The sequence below is a fragment of the Tachyglossus aculeatus genome, chromosome 2 (assembly GCF_015852505.1).
Source record: "Tachyglossus aculeatus isolate mTacAcu1 chromosome 2, mTacAcu1.pri, whole genome shotgun sequence".
Classification (NCBI taxonomy): Eukaryota; Metazoa; Chordata; class Mammalia; order Monotremata; family Tachyglossidae; genus Tachyglossus; species Tachyglossus aculeatus.
The window spans coordinates 92,494,393-92,512,685 of NC_052067.1; the positions used below are offsets into that span (position 1 = coordinate 92,494,393).

General features: G+C 44.2%; 1 protein-coding gene across 6 annotated transcripts in view; it reads right to left on the bottom strand.

The window, feature by feature from the left end:
• The window catches only part of TPD52L1 (TPD52 like 1), a 48,479-nt gene that overhangs the window by 18,005 nt on the left and 12,181 nt on the right, over nucleotides 1-18,293 (bottom strand). For 3 of the 6 annotated variants that reach the window (XM_038768748.1, XM_038768725.1, XM_038768766.1), the window contains exons 2-3: nucleotides 6,133-6,247; nucleotides 2,350-2,498 (exon numbers count right to left, since the gene is read on the bottom strand). In XM_038768748.1, coding sequence (XP_038624676.1) covers nucleotides 2,350-2,498; nucleotides 6,133-6,180 — 197 coding nt within the window. In that variant the 5' untranslated portion in view covers nucleotides 6,181-6,247. Of the gene's footprint in view, nucleotides 1-2,349; nucleotides 2,499-6,132; nucleotides 6,248-8,878; nucleotides 8,945-16,664; nucleotides 16,776-18,293 lie in introns of those variants that run through there. The other 3 variants (XM_038768739.1, XM_038768732.1, XM_038768757.1) reach the window with 2 other exon arrangements.

An 18,293-nucleotide genomic window follows, 5' to 3' on the forward strand; every position in this document is an offset into this window, starting at 1 on the left:
TAATAATAATGATATTTATTAAGTCCTTACTTTATACCAGGCACTGTACTAAGAGCTGGGGTGGACACAAGCAAATGGCATTGGACACAGTCCCTGTCCCATGTGGGGCTCACAGTCTCAATCCCCACTTTACAGATAACTGAGGCACAGTGAAGTGACTTGCCCATGGTAACACAGCAGACAAGTGGCAGAGCAGAGATTAGTACCCATGACCTTCATTTGATGAAAGCCAGGGTGAGGAGGGTGTGCTTTTAAACTGCCTCAGGCACTGGACTGTAAATGCTGAAAGACTCTAGCGCACACTTAAAATGCTACATCTTGAAGTGCCAAAAGAGGCATCAGGATGTTAAGAACCAGTAGCCAACCCCAGACACTTAGGACTTCAGTAATAAAGAAATATTCATTCATTCATTCAATCGTATTTATCAAGCGCTTACTGTGTGCAGAGCACTGTACTAAGCGCTTGGGAAGTACAAGTCGGCAACATATAGAGACGGTCCCTACCCAACAGTGGGCTCACAGTCTAGAAGATATGTAAGGAAGGCAGACTAGACATGGGACCAACCAATTGAAAACAGGTTCCCTAGAAGGGAATAGAGAGAATAATGATAATGATGGTATTTATTATGTACCAGGCACTGTTTTCAACTCTGGAGTGGATACAAGCTAAAGTAGTTGGACATCAGTCCATGTCCCATGTGGGGCTCACAGTCTTAATCCTCATTTTACAGATGAGGTAACTGAGGCCCAGAGAAGTGAAGTGACTTGCCCAAGGTCACACAGCAGGCAAGTGGTGGATCTGGGATTAGAACTCAGACTCCCAGGCCTGGGCTCTAGCCGTGTTAGGGCTCAGAGAACTATGGCAAACTAGGGAGGCCGGCCTGGTCATCCCAGGGATACAGGCGCTATTGCTGTGGGGGGGCTGACCAATGAGTTTTACTTTCTAAAGTATATCTACCTCACTAATTCTACTGCTGAGAGTTATCAATATTTAACCTGGAAGCTGAGACACCATTGGAACCAGACTTCACAGCCCTAGGGAATTTGTTCCCACAGCAAGCTGGACAGATGAAGATAGCAATAAGTCTCGGAGGAGTTTGGAGAAGTGCAAGGATCAGCAGTCCCTGCTGCATCACTGTTGGGGAAAGGGAGGGCTGCAGTGGGGAGAGGTGGGGATGTTGGATGGTTCTTCCCTAACCATGAGGGTGGGTATCCAAGAGGATGACCAGCATATAGTTCACCCAAGCTGCCTGGTCCCATAATAAATAATAATAATAATAATAATAATGATAATAATAATAATAATAATAATAGCATTTGTTAAGCACTTACTATGTACAAAGCACTGTTCTAAGCATTGGGGAGGTTATAAGGTAATCAGGTTGTCCCATGGGGGGCTTACAGTTTTAATCCCATCTTACAGATGAGGTCACTGAGGCACAGAGAAGTGAAGTGACTTGCCCAAAGTCACACAGCTGACAGTTGGTGGAGCAGGGATTTGAACCCATGACTTCTGACTCCAAAGCCCGGGCTGTTTCCACTGAGCCCCGCTGCTTCTCCTTCTCCTCCTTCTCCCTGATCAGAAGCAGTATGGTCTAGTGGATAGAGGATGGGTCTGGGAATCAGAGGATTTGGGTTCTAATCCTGGCTCTGCCTCCTGTCTTCCGTGTGACCTTGGGCCTCTCTGCCTCAGTTACCCAACTGTAAATTGGAGATTCAATCCTACTCCCTCCTACTTAAACTATGAGCCCCATGTGGGACAGAGACTGTGTCCAACCTGATTTATCTGTATCTACCCAACCCTTAAAACAGTGTTTGGCACATAATAAGAGCTTAACAAGTACAATAATTAATTCATCAGAGACAGAATCCTTGGTGAGGTGGGTCATTGGCCTAAACCTGCATGGTAATAAACAGCATTTAGGGGTACTCTTTGAAGGCCAAGGTAGCACTCATTCATTTACCGTTGTATTTATTGAGCGCTTACTTTGTGCAGAGCACTCTACTAAGCACTTGGGAGACCAGCACGAGGACATGGTGCCTGACCCCAGCTGGAAGAATGCAGCGTGGCTCAGTGGAAAGTGTACGGGCTTGGGAGCCAGAGGTCATGGGTTCTAATCCCAGCTCCGCCACAGGTCTGCTGTGTGAACTTGGGCAAGTTACTTAACTTCTCTGAGCCTCAGTTACCTCATCTGTAAAATGGGGAATAAGACTGTGAGCCCCACATAGGACAACCTAATCACCTTGTATCCCCCCAGCGTTTAGAACAGTGCTTTGCACATATTAAGCGCTTAACAAATGCTATTATTATTATTATTATTATTATTATCAAAGCAACTTGGTACTCACACGGACGTGGCCTGCACATCATGCCAGCCCTTGCTGAGATTCTGTCTGAGCTCATCCATCAGGCTCATTCCAAGCTTCTGCTTGATTTCCAACCGGTGCTTCTCTTTGGCAGATAAAACTTGGCGTAAAGTAGTTACCTCTTTCTCAAGCTGCACAGGGGAGAAACACCAGAGTGTGTGCTTTAGTTCCCTCAAAAATACAAAATAACTTGAGTCTCAGTTGCTGAAGGGACCTCAAGAGGTCTTTAAACCCAGCCCACTGATTGTGCATTTTAGTGTCTGTTTTCCACCTTGAGCTTAAGTCCCTTGAAGGCCAGGAATGTGTCTACCAACTCTATTGGATTGTATGCTCCCAAGTGCTTAGTAGTGTTCTGCACACAGTAGACACTCAATAAATATCATTCTTTGATCGACTGATGGTAACTCCATCACCGTCCAGGATAGATAGTTGCTTCCACGGGTGACCCGCTACAGTTTTTACTATTTTAGGATTACAGAGTTTTCCCCATGTCTAATCTTTCTGTCTTTTGTAACAATTAAAGGCAAATTCCCTCTGCAGAGATAAATACAAACGATCATCCTTATGGCCTTGAAAACAATCATTGGTTCAGGTCTACTTTCAGCCTTCTTTTCCACATATTGTATTAACCCAAAACCTTTGTCCTTTCACCATATGTCAAAATTTCCAACCAGTCGCTTGCTGAGTTCTCCTCTGGGCCCTTTCTTGGTTTCCACACATAAAGAAGGTGAAGTACTGGCTGAGGCTGGTCCAGTGGGAGAATCATTTCCTAGTTCTCACATGCCAACATGTTGCAAAGAGATTCCCAGCCCTGGGAACCCCTGCAGAGCAAAGTAGCTATGTCCTTGGCCTTTGCCATGCCTAAAAAAAAAGATCTTTCTGGGATACCTGGAATGGGGTACTCTTCCCCCCTTCAAAGCCCTACTGAAGGCTCACCTCCTCCAAGAGGCCTTCTCAGACTATGCCCCCCTTTTCCTCAGCTCCCCCTCCCATCCGCCTCACCTCAACTCACTCCCTTTGCTCTTCCCCCCCTCCCCACCCCACAGCACTTAGGTATTTATGTATATATGTATAATTCTATTTATTTATGTTGATGCCTGTATACTTGTTTTGATGAGTACATATCTATAATTTTATTTATTTATGTTGATGCCTGTTTGCTTATTTTGATGTCTGTCTTCCCTCTTCTAGACTGTAAGCCCTGCGTGGGCAGGGATTGTCTCTAGTGCTGAATTGTACTTTCCAAGTGCTTAGTACGGTGCTCTGCACATAGTAAGTGCTCAATAAATACGATTGAATGAATGAAGAATACCCCAGCTGATGAAGCCGTTAGGGACTCTAGAGGATTAAATTTCATCCTCTCTTTTGAGGGGTCATTTCTCCAATCTGTCACAGCCATTTTGACTTCAAATCCTTGGTTTTTTTTAAATAGCATTTGTTAAGCGCTTACTTTGTGCCAGACCCTGTACTAAATGCTGTGGTAGATACAATCTAGTCAGGTTGGACAAGTCCATGTCCAACAAAAGGCTCACCATCTTAATCCCCATTTTTTTTTACGTAAGGTAACAAGCACAGAGAAGTGAAGTGACTTGCCCAAAGTCACACAGAAGTCAAATGGTGGAGCTGGGTTTAGAACCCAGGACCCTCTCTCAGGCTCGTGCTCTATTGTCAAGGCCATGCTGCTTCTCTAATAAATGATGGTCTACATCATCCTTATTATGTACTGAACTTCTGCTTCCTGTGTGCTGGGCGCTGCCCTGGGTGCTACTGTAATAAGTGCTTGGTGAATATTCCGAAGAAGAAGAAGACAATATTCCTGCCCTCTAATCGAATATGGAAGTCATGAAGACATCCATTGGTAAAAATACAAGAATTAAGAGAATCGTAGACTAGAGGAAAGAAAACGAAGAGAAGTGGCTAAGGATATAATTAAACAAACCAGTGAACAGCTGGACTAGCAGTGTGGCTCTGGGAGTCAGAAGGATGTGGATTCTAATCCCAGCTTCACCAGTTGTTTGCCGTGTGACCTTAGGCAAGCCAATTCACTTCTCTGCGAAGCAGTGGGAAGTTCTCTGAGAAGCAGCACGGCTCAGTGAAAAGAGCACGGGCTTTGGAGTCAGAGGTCATGGGTTTGGATCCCGGCTCCGCCACATGTCTGCTGTGTGACCTTGAGCAAGTCACTTAACTTCTCTGAGCCTCAGTTACCTCATCTGTAAAATGGGGATTGACTGTGAGCCCCACATGGGACAACCTGATCATGTTATCAATCAATCGTATTGAGCGCTTACTGTGTACAGAGCACTGTACTAAGCGCTTGCACTGTACTAAGTGCTTATATCCCCCCCGGACGTAGAACAGTGCTTTGCACGTAGTAAGCGCTTAACAAATGCCATCATTATTATCATTATTATTCTCTGGGCCTCAGTTACCACGCCTGTAAAATGGGCATTAAGATTCTGAGCCCCATGTGGGACATGGACTGTGTCCAACCTAATAAGCTTGTATTTACCTCAGTGCTTATTACAGTGCCTAATGGGCACCACACACACACAAAAAAAGGTGAGGCCATAATAGTGTTTAGGTGGCTGATGAAATGGCATGACTACAAAGATAATCTGGGGTGGGGAATTCATCAAGAAAGGCCTCCAGCTTCAGGTGGCTTTAAACAGGCTTTACAGGAGGGGAGGGATTGACTTGGAAAGGTTGGGGTGGGGGTAGGTTGATTCAGCCTGTTGGATGGTGGTTGGGGGGAGAGGCAGGGCAACTTGGCTCTTTACTTGCTCCTCTCCTCTGAGCAGGGCAAGGATGGTAACCTCTACTGGATTACTTTTCTCAAGTCCTGCACCACTCAGGAAGCTCCCGATGGGGAAGTTACCAGCAATAAAAGACTCCAGAGGTGATGCTTCACTGGTTTCCAGTATGCCAGGCTACTAGTCAACTGGAAACCTCCCCTCCCACCCTGCAAGCTTCTCTTCCTGTAGTCTCATCCTCCGACGACAACCAATAGCCTCTCCCTTTCCAACTGTACCTCCCAACCCTCTAGCTTTCTCTATTTAGAGGGTGTAATTGGTTTTTACGTTGCTTCAACCAATACAACTTTAGAAGCAGTGTGGTCTAGTGGATAGAACACAGGCCTGAAAGTCAGAAGGACCTGTTTTCTAGTCCTTGATCCACTACCACCTGCCTGCTGTGTGACCTTGGTCAGGTCCCATCACTTCTCTGTGCCTCATCTGTTACCTCATCTGTAAAATGGGGATTAAGTCTGTAACCCAAATGTGGCACAGGAACTGTGTCCAACCCTATTTGCTTATATCTACACCAGCGCTCAGTACAGTGCCTGGTGAGCCCACTGTTGGGTAGGGACTGTCTCTATATGTTGCCAATTTGTACTTCCCAAGCGCTTAGTACAGTGCTCTGCACATAGTAAGCGCTCAATAAATACGATTGATGATGATGATGATGGCACATAATAAGTGCTTAACAAATACCACAGTTATTATTATTGAAAACATTAACTGTATAACCAATTGCTACGGTATGCTAAAAAAAAAAACCTGCCATCATTCATTTTACCTTCCAGTCAACAAGGGTTGGATAATTAGCATTCCAAAAATAATGAAGTAAAATGACATGTTGCAAGTACTCACAACTACAAAAATCTTATTAAATGAAAGACTGGCTAATTGTAGTGTGTGACCTTCATTCCACTAGTAAATTTCACATTCATGAGGTGGAATATTAAAATTGAGATCAAAGAAGACATACCGTAACTAGTTCTGTCTTTAATTCTTCTCTTTCGTCTTCTGAAATCATACTTGAGAAAACTATTTCAGAAGATCCGTCTTCATTTGCGCCTGCAATGGTTCAGTTTCCAACAAGTCTTTGGGAAGAGAGATAAAGAGGGACAGTGACAACCAAATTTTGGAAGATGTTGTTTTTCTCCAGAATGTTTATACAACCTGGTATAACATCAGAACCACAGCAACGTGGAAGATTGATCTGTGGAATAAAAGGTGACATGGAGCCTGGAACCCTAGAGGCAGCTTGGCCTAGTGGATAGAGCCTGTAGGACCTGTGTTCTAATTCCAGCTCCACTGGTTGTCTGCTGTGTGACCTTGGGTAAGTCACCTCACTTCTCTGGGACTCAGTGTCCTCAACTTTAAAAATGGAGATTCAATATCTGTTCTCCCTCCTACTTAGACTGCGACCCCCACGTGGAACATGGACCGTGTCCAACCTAATTAGCTTGGTATAATGCCTGGAGCATAATAAGGGTTTAACAAATACCATTAAAAAAAAAACTGCCACTGACCAGGAGTGGAGGAGCCAAGAGAATGGTGAGGTGACACCTGATCTCACTGACTCTGGCATCAGGATCCTGAATCAGTTATCACCCCTCAGTGACTACATCCCCTCACCTCCATGCCAGTAAAATTGGCATCAAGCTGCCCAGCCTCTGTCACCCAGACCATACAAATCCAGTACAGGGTTTAAAGCAACGATCACCCAGGGCCAGAGAATTAATCCAGATGTTTCTGATAAAATTCAGATCATTTTTCATGGCCATACTTTTTTTGTTTTCTGTGATTGCCTTCCCTCTAATAATAATAATAATCATAATTACAGTGACATTTCTTAAGCATTTAGTATGTGCCAAGCACTGTATTAAGCCTGGGGTGGATGCAAGCAAATCGGGTTGGACATGATCCCTTGTCCCACATGGGGTTCACAGTCTTAACCCCCATTTTACAGATGAGGTAACTGAGGCCCAGAGAAGTGAAGTGACTTACCCGAGGTCATACAGCAGAGAAGTGGCAGAGCCGAGATTAGAACCCATGACTTTCTGACGTCCAGGCCCGTGCTCTATCTACTATATCGTGCTGCTTCTCCCTGCGTTGTCGTGGTGCTTAGGGTGACTGCACTTTGGCTAAATCCCCTGCCCCTGTCCAGAGCGGAGCTCTCTAGTGGCGGTTCTCCACACCCTAGTGATTTGGGAATTCAATCAGTTAATCAATCAATCGTATTTATTGAGCGCTTACTGTGTGCAGAGAACTGTACTAAGCGCTTGGGAAGTACAAGTCGGCAACACATAGAGACGATCCCTACCCAACAGCGGGCTCATCACCAGAGCTGCGGCCCATTGTTAGAGAAGCAGTGTGGCTCAGTGGAAAGAGCACGGGCTTTGGAGTCAGAGGTCATGGGTTCAGATCCCGGCTCCGCCGCTTGTCAGCTGTGTGACTTTGGGCAAGTCACTTCACTTCTCTGGGCCTCAGTGACCTCAACTGTAAAATGGGCATGAAGACTGTGAGTCCCATGTGGGACAACCTGATCACCTTGTAACCTCCCCATCGCTTAGAACAGTGCTTTGCATGTAGTAAGTGCTTAATAAATGCCATCATTATTATTATTATTAACAAGAGGGGATGAGTCAAATCAACTACCACAAAGGGGTGCTAGAATCAGTTCAAACCTGGCTGCTTTATGCCCTTTCTACCCAAGGAGTTAAACAAAGGCAATAATTTCCTACATCTGAAACAGAAACTAGTTCTTGGGAAGCAGCATTGCCTAGTGGATAGAGCAAAGACTTGGGAGTCAGAAGGACTTGGGTTCTAATTCCAGCTCTGCCACTTGTCTGCTGTGTGACCTTGGGAAAGTCACTTCGCTTCTCGAGAAGCAGTGTGGCTCAGTGGAAAGAGCACGGGTTTGGGAGTCAGAGGTCATGGCTAATCCCGCCTCCTCCACTTGTCTGCTGTGTGACTTTGGGGAAGTCACTTCACTTCTCTGGGCCTCAGTTACCTCATCTGTCAAATGGGGATTAAGACTGTGAGCCCCACGTGGGACAACCTGATTACCTTGTATCTACCCCAGCACTTAGAACAGTGTTTGGCACACAGTAAGTGCTTGACAAATGCCATCATTATTATTATTCTCTGTACCTCAGTTACCTCATCTGTAAAATGGGGATTGAGTCTGAGAGCCCTATGTGGGATAGGGACTGTGTCCAACCTGGTTAGTTTTTACCTACCCCAGAGCTTAGTATAGTTCCTGGCACATAGTAAGGACTTAACAAATGCCATTATTATTATTAATAATAATTGCTTGCCATTTCAGATCCACTGTGTTCCTCTTCCCCTATGCAATAATATTGGATGCATCCTGGAATTACTGCAGAGATACCAAGGAAATTAATATAACAAATGTTTAGAACCCAAACAAAAAAGGGCAATTCCCCAGATTATGAATGCTATAAACAAACTCGATCACAAATTTGTTGATTTTTGGCAGCCTATATATTATTTATGTTCCATGTATCAAAATGTTGGTAAAATATAGGCAGGCAAAACCCTTTTAAAATGAAAATATCCACCTTGTTCCTGTCGTAAAAAAAAAAAAAATTATATATATATATAAGTTGATCCAAACTCATTACTGCTGGATCTCCTGTAAGTGAAATAAAATTGAAGCATTTTAACTGTGGGAAAGAGAAAATTAAAGACATAAAACAATTTACCTTGGATTTTTTTTTAGTCCACCATCACCCACTTCACAACATGGTAATGGAGCAAAATTACCATCACTGTGAACAGAAATTGCAGAACTCTGTGTAAAGGCCCAAGAAACCTCTTACCTTTCATTCATTCATTCATTCACCTAATTGTATTTATTTAGCGCTTACTCTGTGCAGATCACTGTACTAAGCTTTTGGGAGAATACAATATCGCAATGAACAGACACATTCCCTGACCACAATGAGCTTAGTCTAGAGGAGGAGACAAATATTAATATTAATGAATAAAATCACAGATATGCACATCAGTGCTGTACGGTTGGGGGCAGGGGTTGAATAGAGGGAACAAGTCAGGGTAACGCAGAGGGAGAGGGAAAAGAGGAAAAGAGGAGCATTGGGAGGTGTGGTTCCATAATTAAGCACAAAAGGATTGAAGAACATCACAGTGAGACTGTGCAGCTGGTTGCTTTTCTGGATAAAGGTTATGAAATGGTACATGCCTCCTGATTGGCCCAGAAAACTTCCTGATTGACAGCTGCTGCCTGAAGATGCTCGCAGCTCAGGCCTGCTCCCCTTCCCATGGTCTCCTCTCCCCATCAGTCATTGTTATTATTATTATTATTATATTTGTTAAGCACTTACTGTGTGTCAGCCACTGTACTAAGTGCATCCTGGGCTGTAGGAGCTGTCATGAGCCCATGGCATAGTCCTGTCCCATAGGGCTAAAAAAGTACAAACTCCACGATATTGTAAGCCTTCTGTGGACTAAGGTCGTGCCTAACAATTCAGTTATACTCTCCCAAGTACTTAGGACAGTGCTCTGCACACACTAAGTGCTTAGTAGATACCATTGATTGACTGATTGCTGCCTTAGGTATTCCTTACTCTCCCCACCTTCAAAGTCTTATTAAAAGCACATCTCCTCCAAGAGGTCTTCCCTGACTAAGCCCTCCTTTCCTCTTCTCCCACTCCCTTCTGCATCGCCTTGACTTGCTCCCTTTATTCATCCCCCCATTCACAGCCCCACACCACTTATGCATATATATCTGTAATTTTATTTATTTATATTAAATGTCTGTCTCCCCCTCTAGGATATAAGCTCATGCGATTGACTGAGGCAAGCCCTGAAACTAGACTGGTGGAATGGATCTCCAAAAATGTTGACTTCTTAGCACCAAACATCAAGCTGTCCTGTGCAGATTCAGATGAAAAGGGAATTCCTCTCCTCAAAAATTCAACCCAGTGACTTCATTCATTCAATCATATTTATTGAGCACTTACTGTGTGCAGCGCACTGTATTAAGCACTTGGGAGAGTACAATATAACAATAAACAGCCACATTTCCTGCCCACCATGAGCTTACATAAAAACATGATTTATTCAAGCTCCCAAGGAAGACACTAAAAGAATATATGGGCTATGTTCTTTCACCATTTTAGAGAAATGTGCTTGGTACAGTGCTCTGCACACAGTAAGCGCTCAATAAATACGACTGAATGAATGAGAATCATATTCTGTCTACAACACAAAATGCTTTCTGTCGAATCGCCAATATACAGAATGAGATAAAAATAAGGAGGACTGAAGGTTAGGGTGCTAACCTCACAAGTATTTTGTAACGATGGGATTTAGTGGCCTTCCCAGACTGAGCCCCTTCCTTCCTCTCCCCCTCGTCCCCCTCTCCATCCCCCCCATCTTACCTCCTTCCCTTCCCCACAGCACCTGTATATATGTATATATGTTTGTACATATTTATTACTCTATTTATTCTACTTGTACATATCTATTCTATTTATTTTATTTTGCTAGTATGTTAGGTTTTGTTCTCTGTCTCCCCCTTTTAGACTGTGAGCCCACTGTTGGGTAGGGACTGTCTCTATATGTTGCCAATTTGTACTTCCCAAGCGCTTAGTACAGTGCTCTGCACATAGTAAGCGCTCAATAAATACGATTGATGATGATGATTTTTAGAGCTAAACAGAGATCTGGCTAAGAAACTTGGAGCTAAAATGAGTGGGAAGATTTGAAACAAACTTTAGAGCGCCTCTTTCTATTGTACAAAAAAACAAAACAAAACCTTGTGGAAGATCCTAGCAATTAAACCAGTAATTCACAAGAGAAAAAGTGGATTACTGAACATGCTCAATGCTCTGAAATAATTGTTGTAATAAGTGGGCAGGACAAGACCAACTGGAACCATTCTGGTTTATCCCCATGGTCCATCCAGCCCAGGATTCTGTCTCCAGCAGTGGCACTAGGACATCCAGAAGAACCGTGCGCTGGTCATCCTCCTGGAATCCTCTCCCACAGTTAGGAGTGGACCATCCAACCCCATTCCTACCATCTCCCTCTGCTCCGCTTCACGAGACCGTGGTCAACAACACTCCTGTACTAAGCACTGAGGTAGATACAAGCTAATCATGTAAGACACAGTCCCTGTCCCACAGGGGCTGTCAAATTTAATTCCCATTTTACAGATGAGGGAACTGTGGGCCCAGAGAAATGAAGTGACTTCCCAAGGTCACAGAGCAGACAAGTGGCAGAGCTGAGATTAGAACTCAGGCCCTTCTGGCTCCTAGACTCATGCTCTATCCACTAGACTACCTTGCTCCTCTATCCCAATGGGGAAAGAAATTTTTCTTTATAAGAGTCTAAAATAATAGAAAATAGGAGAGCCATCTTTGGCCTTGGCTAATCCCAGTTGGGAAAGGAGCCAGTAGAGTGTGTGGCTAAGGACTGTGTGCTGCTAAAGGGAACTTGGGAAGAGTCACTCTTGTAAATGCCTGCACTCTCCCCACCTTCAAAACCTTATTAAAATCACATCTCTTCCAAGAGGCCTTCCCCAACTAAGCTCTCATTTTCCTTCTTCTAGACTGTAAGTTCATTTTAGGCAGGGAACATGTCTACCAACTGTGTTCTACTGTACTCTTCCAAGTTTTTACTACAGTGCTCAATAAACACCATTGATTGATTGATTCTCCCTTCTGTATTACTTATGCCCTTGGCTCTGTACCCTTTAAGCACTTGGTATTCACCCCACTCTCAGCCCCACAGAACTTATGTATACACCCCTAGACTGTATACTCCTTGAGGGCAGGAAATGTGTCTATTAGTTCTGCTGTATTGTACTCTCCAAGCACTTAGTACAGTGCTCAGCATGTGGTAAGTGCTCAATAAATACCAATGATGAGGATGATTGATAATTTATTTTACTGTTTCCACCTTTAGACTGTAAGCTTCATGTGGGCAGGGAACATGTCTGCCAAGTCTCTTGTTTAGCACTCTCCCAAGAACTTGGTACAGTACCCTGCGCACAGTAAGTGCTCAATAAATACCACTGACTGATTGGGTGGAAGATTCCAGAGCCAAACACGCTTACCCCTGGATGGAATTTTAAAATTTCCCTGCCTCAAGTCAGTTTCAGCTTTTTCTTTAAACACTACATGACAAGCTCTCTAGGGATCTCTTGTACTCTCCCAAGTGCTTAGAAAGTGCTCTACACACAGTAAGTACTCAATAAATACCTCTAATAGATTTTTATCTAAGAATCTCTGGTGCTCCGCGTGCCTTCTTTTTTTTAAAAAAATAAAAACATCCATGCTTTTGTTGTTGCTTACATTCCTGCACTGCAAGTCTGAGAAGGAAGTGTTATTTCAGAAACCTGACAAATTGCTTTTTCCTTCCGCGTTTATTTTAAAGTGGCTTAATGCATGGGTATCTGCCATCATCAACATTTTTTCCTTCAGCTTGCCCTGGGTCTGTCAACAAATCTTCTGCATTAAAATACCTCAAGTCCAACTGAAGCCTTGAAGACTAAGAAATCCAACTATAACAAGCTAATTGTGGTAGATAACTCAAAGAGGAGAGTACAGGGCTTGGCACATAGTAAGCACTTAAATGCCATCATATGTGTGGCATTTAAAAAATAAAAATACACACATATTGCATATAGATATATATACATACACACATATACACCTTGGGGAAAAGTCTTTTATCACTTCAAGAATTTTCTATATAAAATTTGATTACAGTTGCTTTGTTTTAGGTGATTTTCCTTGTATTCCTTTCTTCGGTTGGCTTGTTTTATAAAAGTCAGAGGAGATCACTGTAAAGACTGTCAAGGCATTTGAATGTGTTTTTACTCAACACCTGAACACAGCCAGTTTCCAGCATTCAACCTAGTTATATTATCATCATCATCCCAACTCCCCATATTTTTCTCTGCATATTTCTCTGTAGTACTGGGAAAATAAAAATGAAAATACCATGAGTTTCCAGACCAACTGGAAACAGAAAAATCTCATGACAAAAATCAACCCTGCTGAGATTTCCACACTAATTTTGTGTATCATTGAGGTATATTGATTTCAGATAATGACCCAAACATTGAAATGCTTCACCAAAAGGCATAAAAACTCTTAGCTCCATTTTCATCTAATTTCTCTTCACTCTGACCACTGTTCAAGCACTACCATTTCTTCTGGGATGCGGAACTATGCTTAGGAATAAAAGTATCAATCATGAGGGCCACGTTGGATAGTGGAGACCCAAATGACTCCCGTCACTGTGGATGGCACTACCATCCTTCCCGTCTCACAAGCCCGCAACCTTGGTGTCATCCTTGACTCTGCTCTCTCATTCACCCCCCATTTCCAATCTGTCAACAAAACTTGCCGGTCTCACCTTCACAACATCGCCAAGATCCACCCTTTCCTCTCCAATCAAACTTCTACCTTGTTGGCACAATCTCTCATCCAATCCCGACTGGATTATTGCATCAGTCTCCTTTCTGATCTCCCATTCTTCTGTCTCTCCCCGCTTCAGTCTATACTTCACTCTGCTGCCCAGGTTATCTTTCTACAGAAACGCTCTGGACATGTCACCCCCCTCCTCAAAAATCTCCAGATGTTGCCTATCAACCTTCGTATGAAGCAAAAACTCCTCACTATTGGCTTCAAAGGTCTCCATCACCTTGCCCCCTCCTACCTCACCTCCCTTCTCTCCTTCTACAGCCCAGCCCACACACTCTGCTCCTCTGCCACTGCTAACCTCCTCACTGTGTCTCATTCTCTCCTGTCCTGCTGTCGACCCCTGGCCCACGTTCCACCTCTGGCCTAGAATGCCCTCCCTCCTCACATTTGCCAAAGTAGCTCCTTTCCCCCCTTCGACACCCTACTGAAAGCTCACTTCCTCCAGGAGGCCTTCCCAGACTGAGCCCCCTTTTCCTCTGCTCCTCCTCTCCTCCCCAATCGCCCCTACTCCCTCCCTCTGCTCTACCCCCTTCCCCACCCAACGGCACTTGTGTATATTTGTACACTTCTTATTCTGTTTATTTTATTAATGTTGTATATATATTTATAATTCTCTTTATCTATTTTGATGCTATTGATGTCTGACTACTCATTTTGTTTTGTTGTCTGTCACCCCCTTCTAGACTGTGAGCCCGTTGTTGGGTAGGGATTGTCTCTATCCATTTCCGAATTGTACTTTCCAAGCGCTTAGTACAGTGTTCTGCACACAGTAAGCACTCACTATGAATGAATGAAAGAATGAATGAATCCAAAAGACAACAGGGCCCTGGGGGTTTCAGGCAAAACCTAGTTTAGTTTTGTTTGGCCCAGAATCCCCTTGGAATTTACCAAGTCAGGACTCTATAACTAGAGTTAATGAAGTACTTCACACTTCATTTCTCCTCCAGGACAAAACTCTTCCACCAAAAGATCTTCTCTGACCATCTCTGTGCCCTAGAATAATTCATGCTGGGGCTATGACATTCGGGTTGAAGGTGTTTGACAGAAGAAATACTCAGGGCCCCTTGTGTGGAGGACAGGCACAGCAAGAAATAGCCAGCTCTCGTGGCTGACAGACAGCAGAAGGTACCGAGATGTCTACCGTAGCAAGACTGTGAGCCCGTCTTCTAGACTGTGAGCCCGTTGTTGGGTAGGGACCATCTCTATATGTTAGCGACTTGTACTTTCCAAGCGCTTAGTACAGTGCTCTGCACACAGTAAGCATTCAATAAATATGATTGAATGAACTGCCTACTGGTCTTTAGAGCTTTGTGGTACAGCAGTGGCACAATGCTGCAGTCACTTTGTCCATAAATGGATTTTGCAAATAAAATTCCTGGCCTGCACTTCACAAAGAGCTGCACTCCTGTCCAGCTAATACTAATAACTGAGGTATTTGTTAAGTGCTTACTATGTGCCAAGCACTATACTAAGCGCTGGGGTGGTTACAAGCAAATTACCTGCTGTACCCCCTAGCCCCGGGGTCAAGGAGAGGAGAAATTGCAAGTAATCCTGCACAGTCCACTAGCACAACAATCAGTTCTTTCACACAAAAGCCACATGGCCTGGTGAAGCAGCACAGCTTAGTGGAAAGCGTAAAAGGCCCTGGGAGTCAGAGGACATGGGTTCTAATCCCCGCTCTACCAAACGTTTGCTGAGTTACCTTGACACATCACTTAACTTCTCTGGGCCTCAGTTCTCCTGTTCTCACCTTCCACTTAGACTATGAGTCCCATGCAGGACAGAGACTGTGTCCAACCTAATTCATACGTACCTACCCCAGAGCTTAGTGTCTGACATCTAGTAAATGCTTAAAAAAATCATAAAAAAATCCTTCCTCACAACGCTTTCAGCCTTAATGATCAGCCTGAGTTCAGACTAGCAGATCCAATCATCAGTTCTCACACTGAAGCTGTTAAGTTTGGCTGTCCCCTGCTAGCCTCTTCACGGAGAACAGCGAGGCTTCCACTTTCAGTAAGGTACGCAGTGAATATCTTGTTTCGTGTTGAGACATTTGGCTTCTGCAGACGCTGAAGCGAAGAGAACATTAAAAATACTTGGTTCTTCATTGCTTATTTCTCCACCAAGCTGGCCCCAGTTCTTCAGACTCTCAGACATGAAAACATGCTGACCTTTCTCATGGACTCTTTCAGTTGTTTGCATCAGTGCACACACCCAACTCGGAGCCAGAAAATACCTAATAAAAACTCTTAGCCTGTGAAATACACTGCCCTTTGGGTCCTTAGCTGCTCTTCTCAGCGATAAGAAGCTGTGTGGCCTAATGGAAAGAGCTCAGGCTAGGGATTCAGAGGACCTGGGTTCTAATACCAACTCCTGTGTGATCTTGGGCAAGTCACTTGACTTCTCTGATGTCTCCAACTTGTACTTCCTAAGCGCTTAGTACAGTGCTCTGCACACAGTAAGAGCTCAATAAATACGATTGAATGAATAAATGAATGAACTGTAAAATGGGGACCTGTTCTACCCCATACTTAGTCTGTGAGCCCCATGTAGGACAGAGACTGTCTCACCTGATTAACTTGAATCTACCCCAGCACTTAGAATAGTGCTGAGCACAAAGTGTTTAACAAATAGAGTAATAATAACAATAATAATAGTCACTCATGCTTCATGCACTCACTAAAGGAAAACCTTTGCAGGATGATGAACTTTTTTTTATGGAACTTGTTACACACCTAAATGCCAGGCATTGTTCTAAGCACTAGGGTAGATACAAGGTACACAGTTCACAACCCACAGGAGGCTCACAATCTTAATCCCCATTTTGCAGATGAAGTAACTGAGGCACAGAGAAGTGGCTTGCCCAAGGCCACACAGCAGACAAGAACATTCTCACACACATTTCAGAGAAGAGCAGACTTCAATACTCTCTCTCAGAAACTGGCAACAGGGAGCTCTGTGGCTGAGGTAATGGGCCACTGGTGAGGTGATCGAGTTGCTGCAATGAACGAATAAGAAAATATAAGTTTCTTACAGATGGTGAGGTGGGTGTGTCCCGTTCAGCTCTGCTTCTGAATCTGGCTCCTGTCCGTCAGCACTTAACACTGCCCACACCTCCTGGGCAGGGTGGCATTTATCTCCAAAGCTGGGTCAGGTGACCGGGCCCCTCCCCAATGACCTGCTTCCATTTGGTTGGCCGGCTCTGAGCCTCTCCAGGGAAAAGTGTCCTGAAGACCCCTCTGTTTGCAAAGGGTTAAAGCTCCTTACATGGTATGTCCAAGCTTCTAGTCAGTCATTAGTATTTATTGAGTGCTTTTACTTTGTGCAGAGCACTGTACAGAGCGCTTGAGAGAGTACAGTACAGCAATATAAGCTGGTTGTGGGCAGGGAATGTGTCTGTTGTACTGTTATATCGAAGCACTTAGTATAGTGTTCTGCACACAGTAAGTGCTCTGCACACAGTAAGTGCTCAATAAATACGACTGACTGGCAATATAACACATTCCTTGCCCATAACAAGTTTACAGTCTAGAGAAGGTGTTGTATGTGCATGCGAACACACACGCGCAAACCACAGAACCTTCTCCAAAAGGGGCAAACACAATCACAACGAGGAAAACCCCTGTCAGAAGTTCCAGGCCTGGTTCCTCTGCTGCCCTTGTGACACTTCCAGCCTAAACCCGAAAGACCAGGCCAGGCTCTCCCAATTTCACCCAACCCCCAATCCTGGACCTACTACTATTTTGGGAAGATAGGGCATGCTGACAGTCCAGGAACTGAAAGGGCAGCCAGTAAAGTAACCCAGACAAAACACACTCATTATTCCAACAGGTGACCTGTAACCCTTAGTCTGAGCTTCTCTCTAACTTTAGAGCTAAATTCTAACCCAGTATCCCCTACACTCACCTCTGCTAGGCCTAGCTCCTCAGCTGATGGCCCTTGAGCCAGACTCATCTACCCTGTGGAAATCATTGAGGAATGACTCAAGACTGCAGTGATGCCGTCCAATTAGCCTCCTGCATTCTTTTTCTCTAGCTGAGAGGAGTAATTCTGGGTTTGGTCCTCCTCCCAACTGTCTCACCCTGAAGGGGTTCACCAGGCTCCAAGACTGACTACATTCTCCCTGAGGCCAGTGATGCATGTGAGCCACTTAGAAATGGAAAATATCTTTGAGGTCTGTTGGTGGGAGGCGATGAACCCCCTTCAAAATCAGAAGGCATGCATTTCTGTCCCCTCTTGTAGGGAAGCAGTGTGGCTCAGTGGAAAGAGCATGGGCTTTGGAGTCAGTCGTCATGGGTTCAAATCCCGGCTCCACCAATTGTCAGCTGTGTGTCTTTGGGCAAGTCACTTAACTTCTCTGTGCCTCAGTTACCTCATCTGTAAAATGGGGATTCATTCATTCATTCAACCATATTTACTGAGTACTTACTGTGTGCAGAGCACTGTACTAAGCGCTTGGGAAGTACAAGTTGGGAGCATATAGAGACGGTCCCTACCCAACAGCGGGCTCACAGTCTAGGAGGGGGAGACAGAGAACAAAACAAAACATATTAATAAAATAAAATAAATAGAATAAAGTAAAATAAATAAATAAATAGAGTAATAAATATGTACAAACATATATACATATATACAGGTGCTGTGGGGAGGGGAAGGAGGTAAG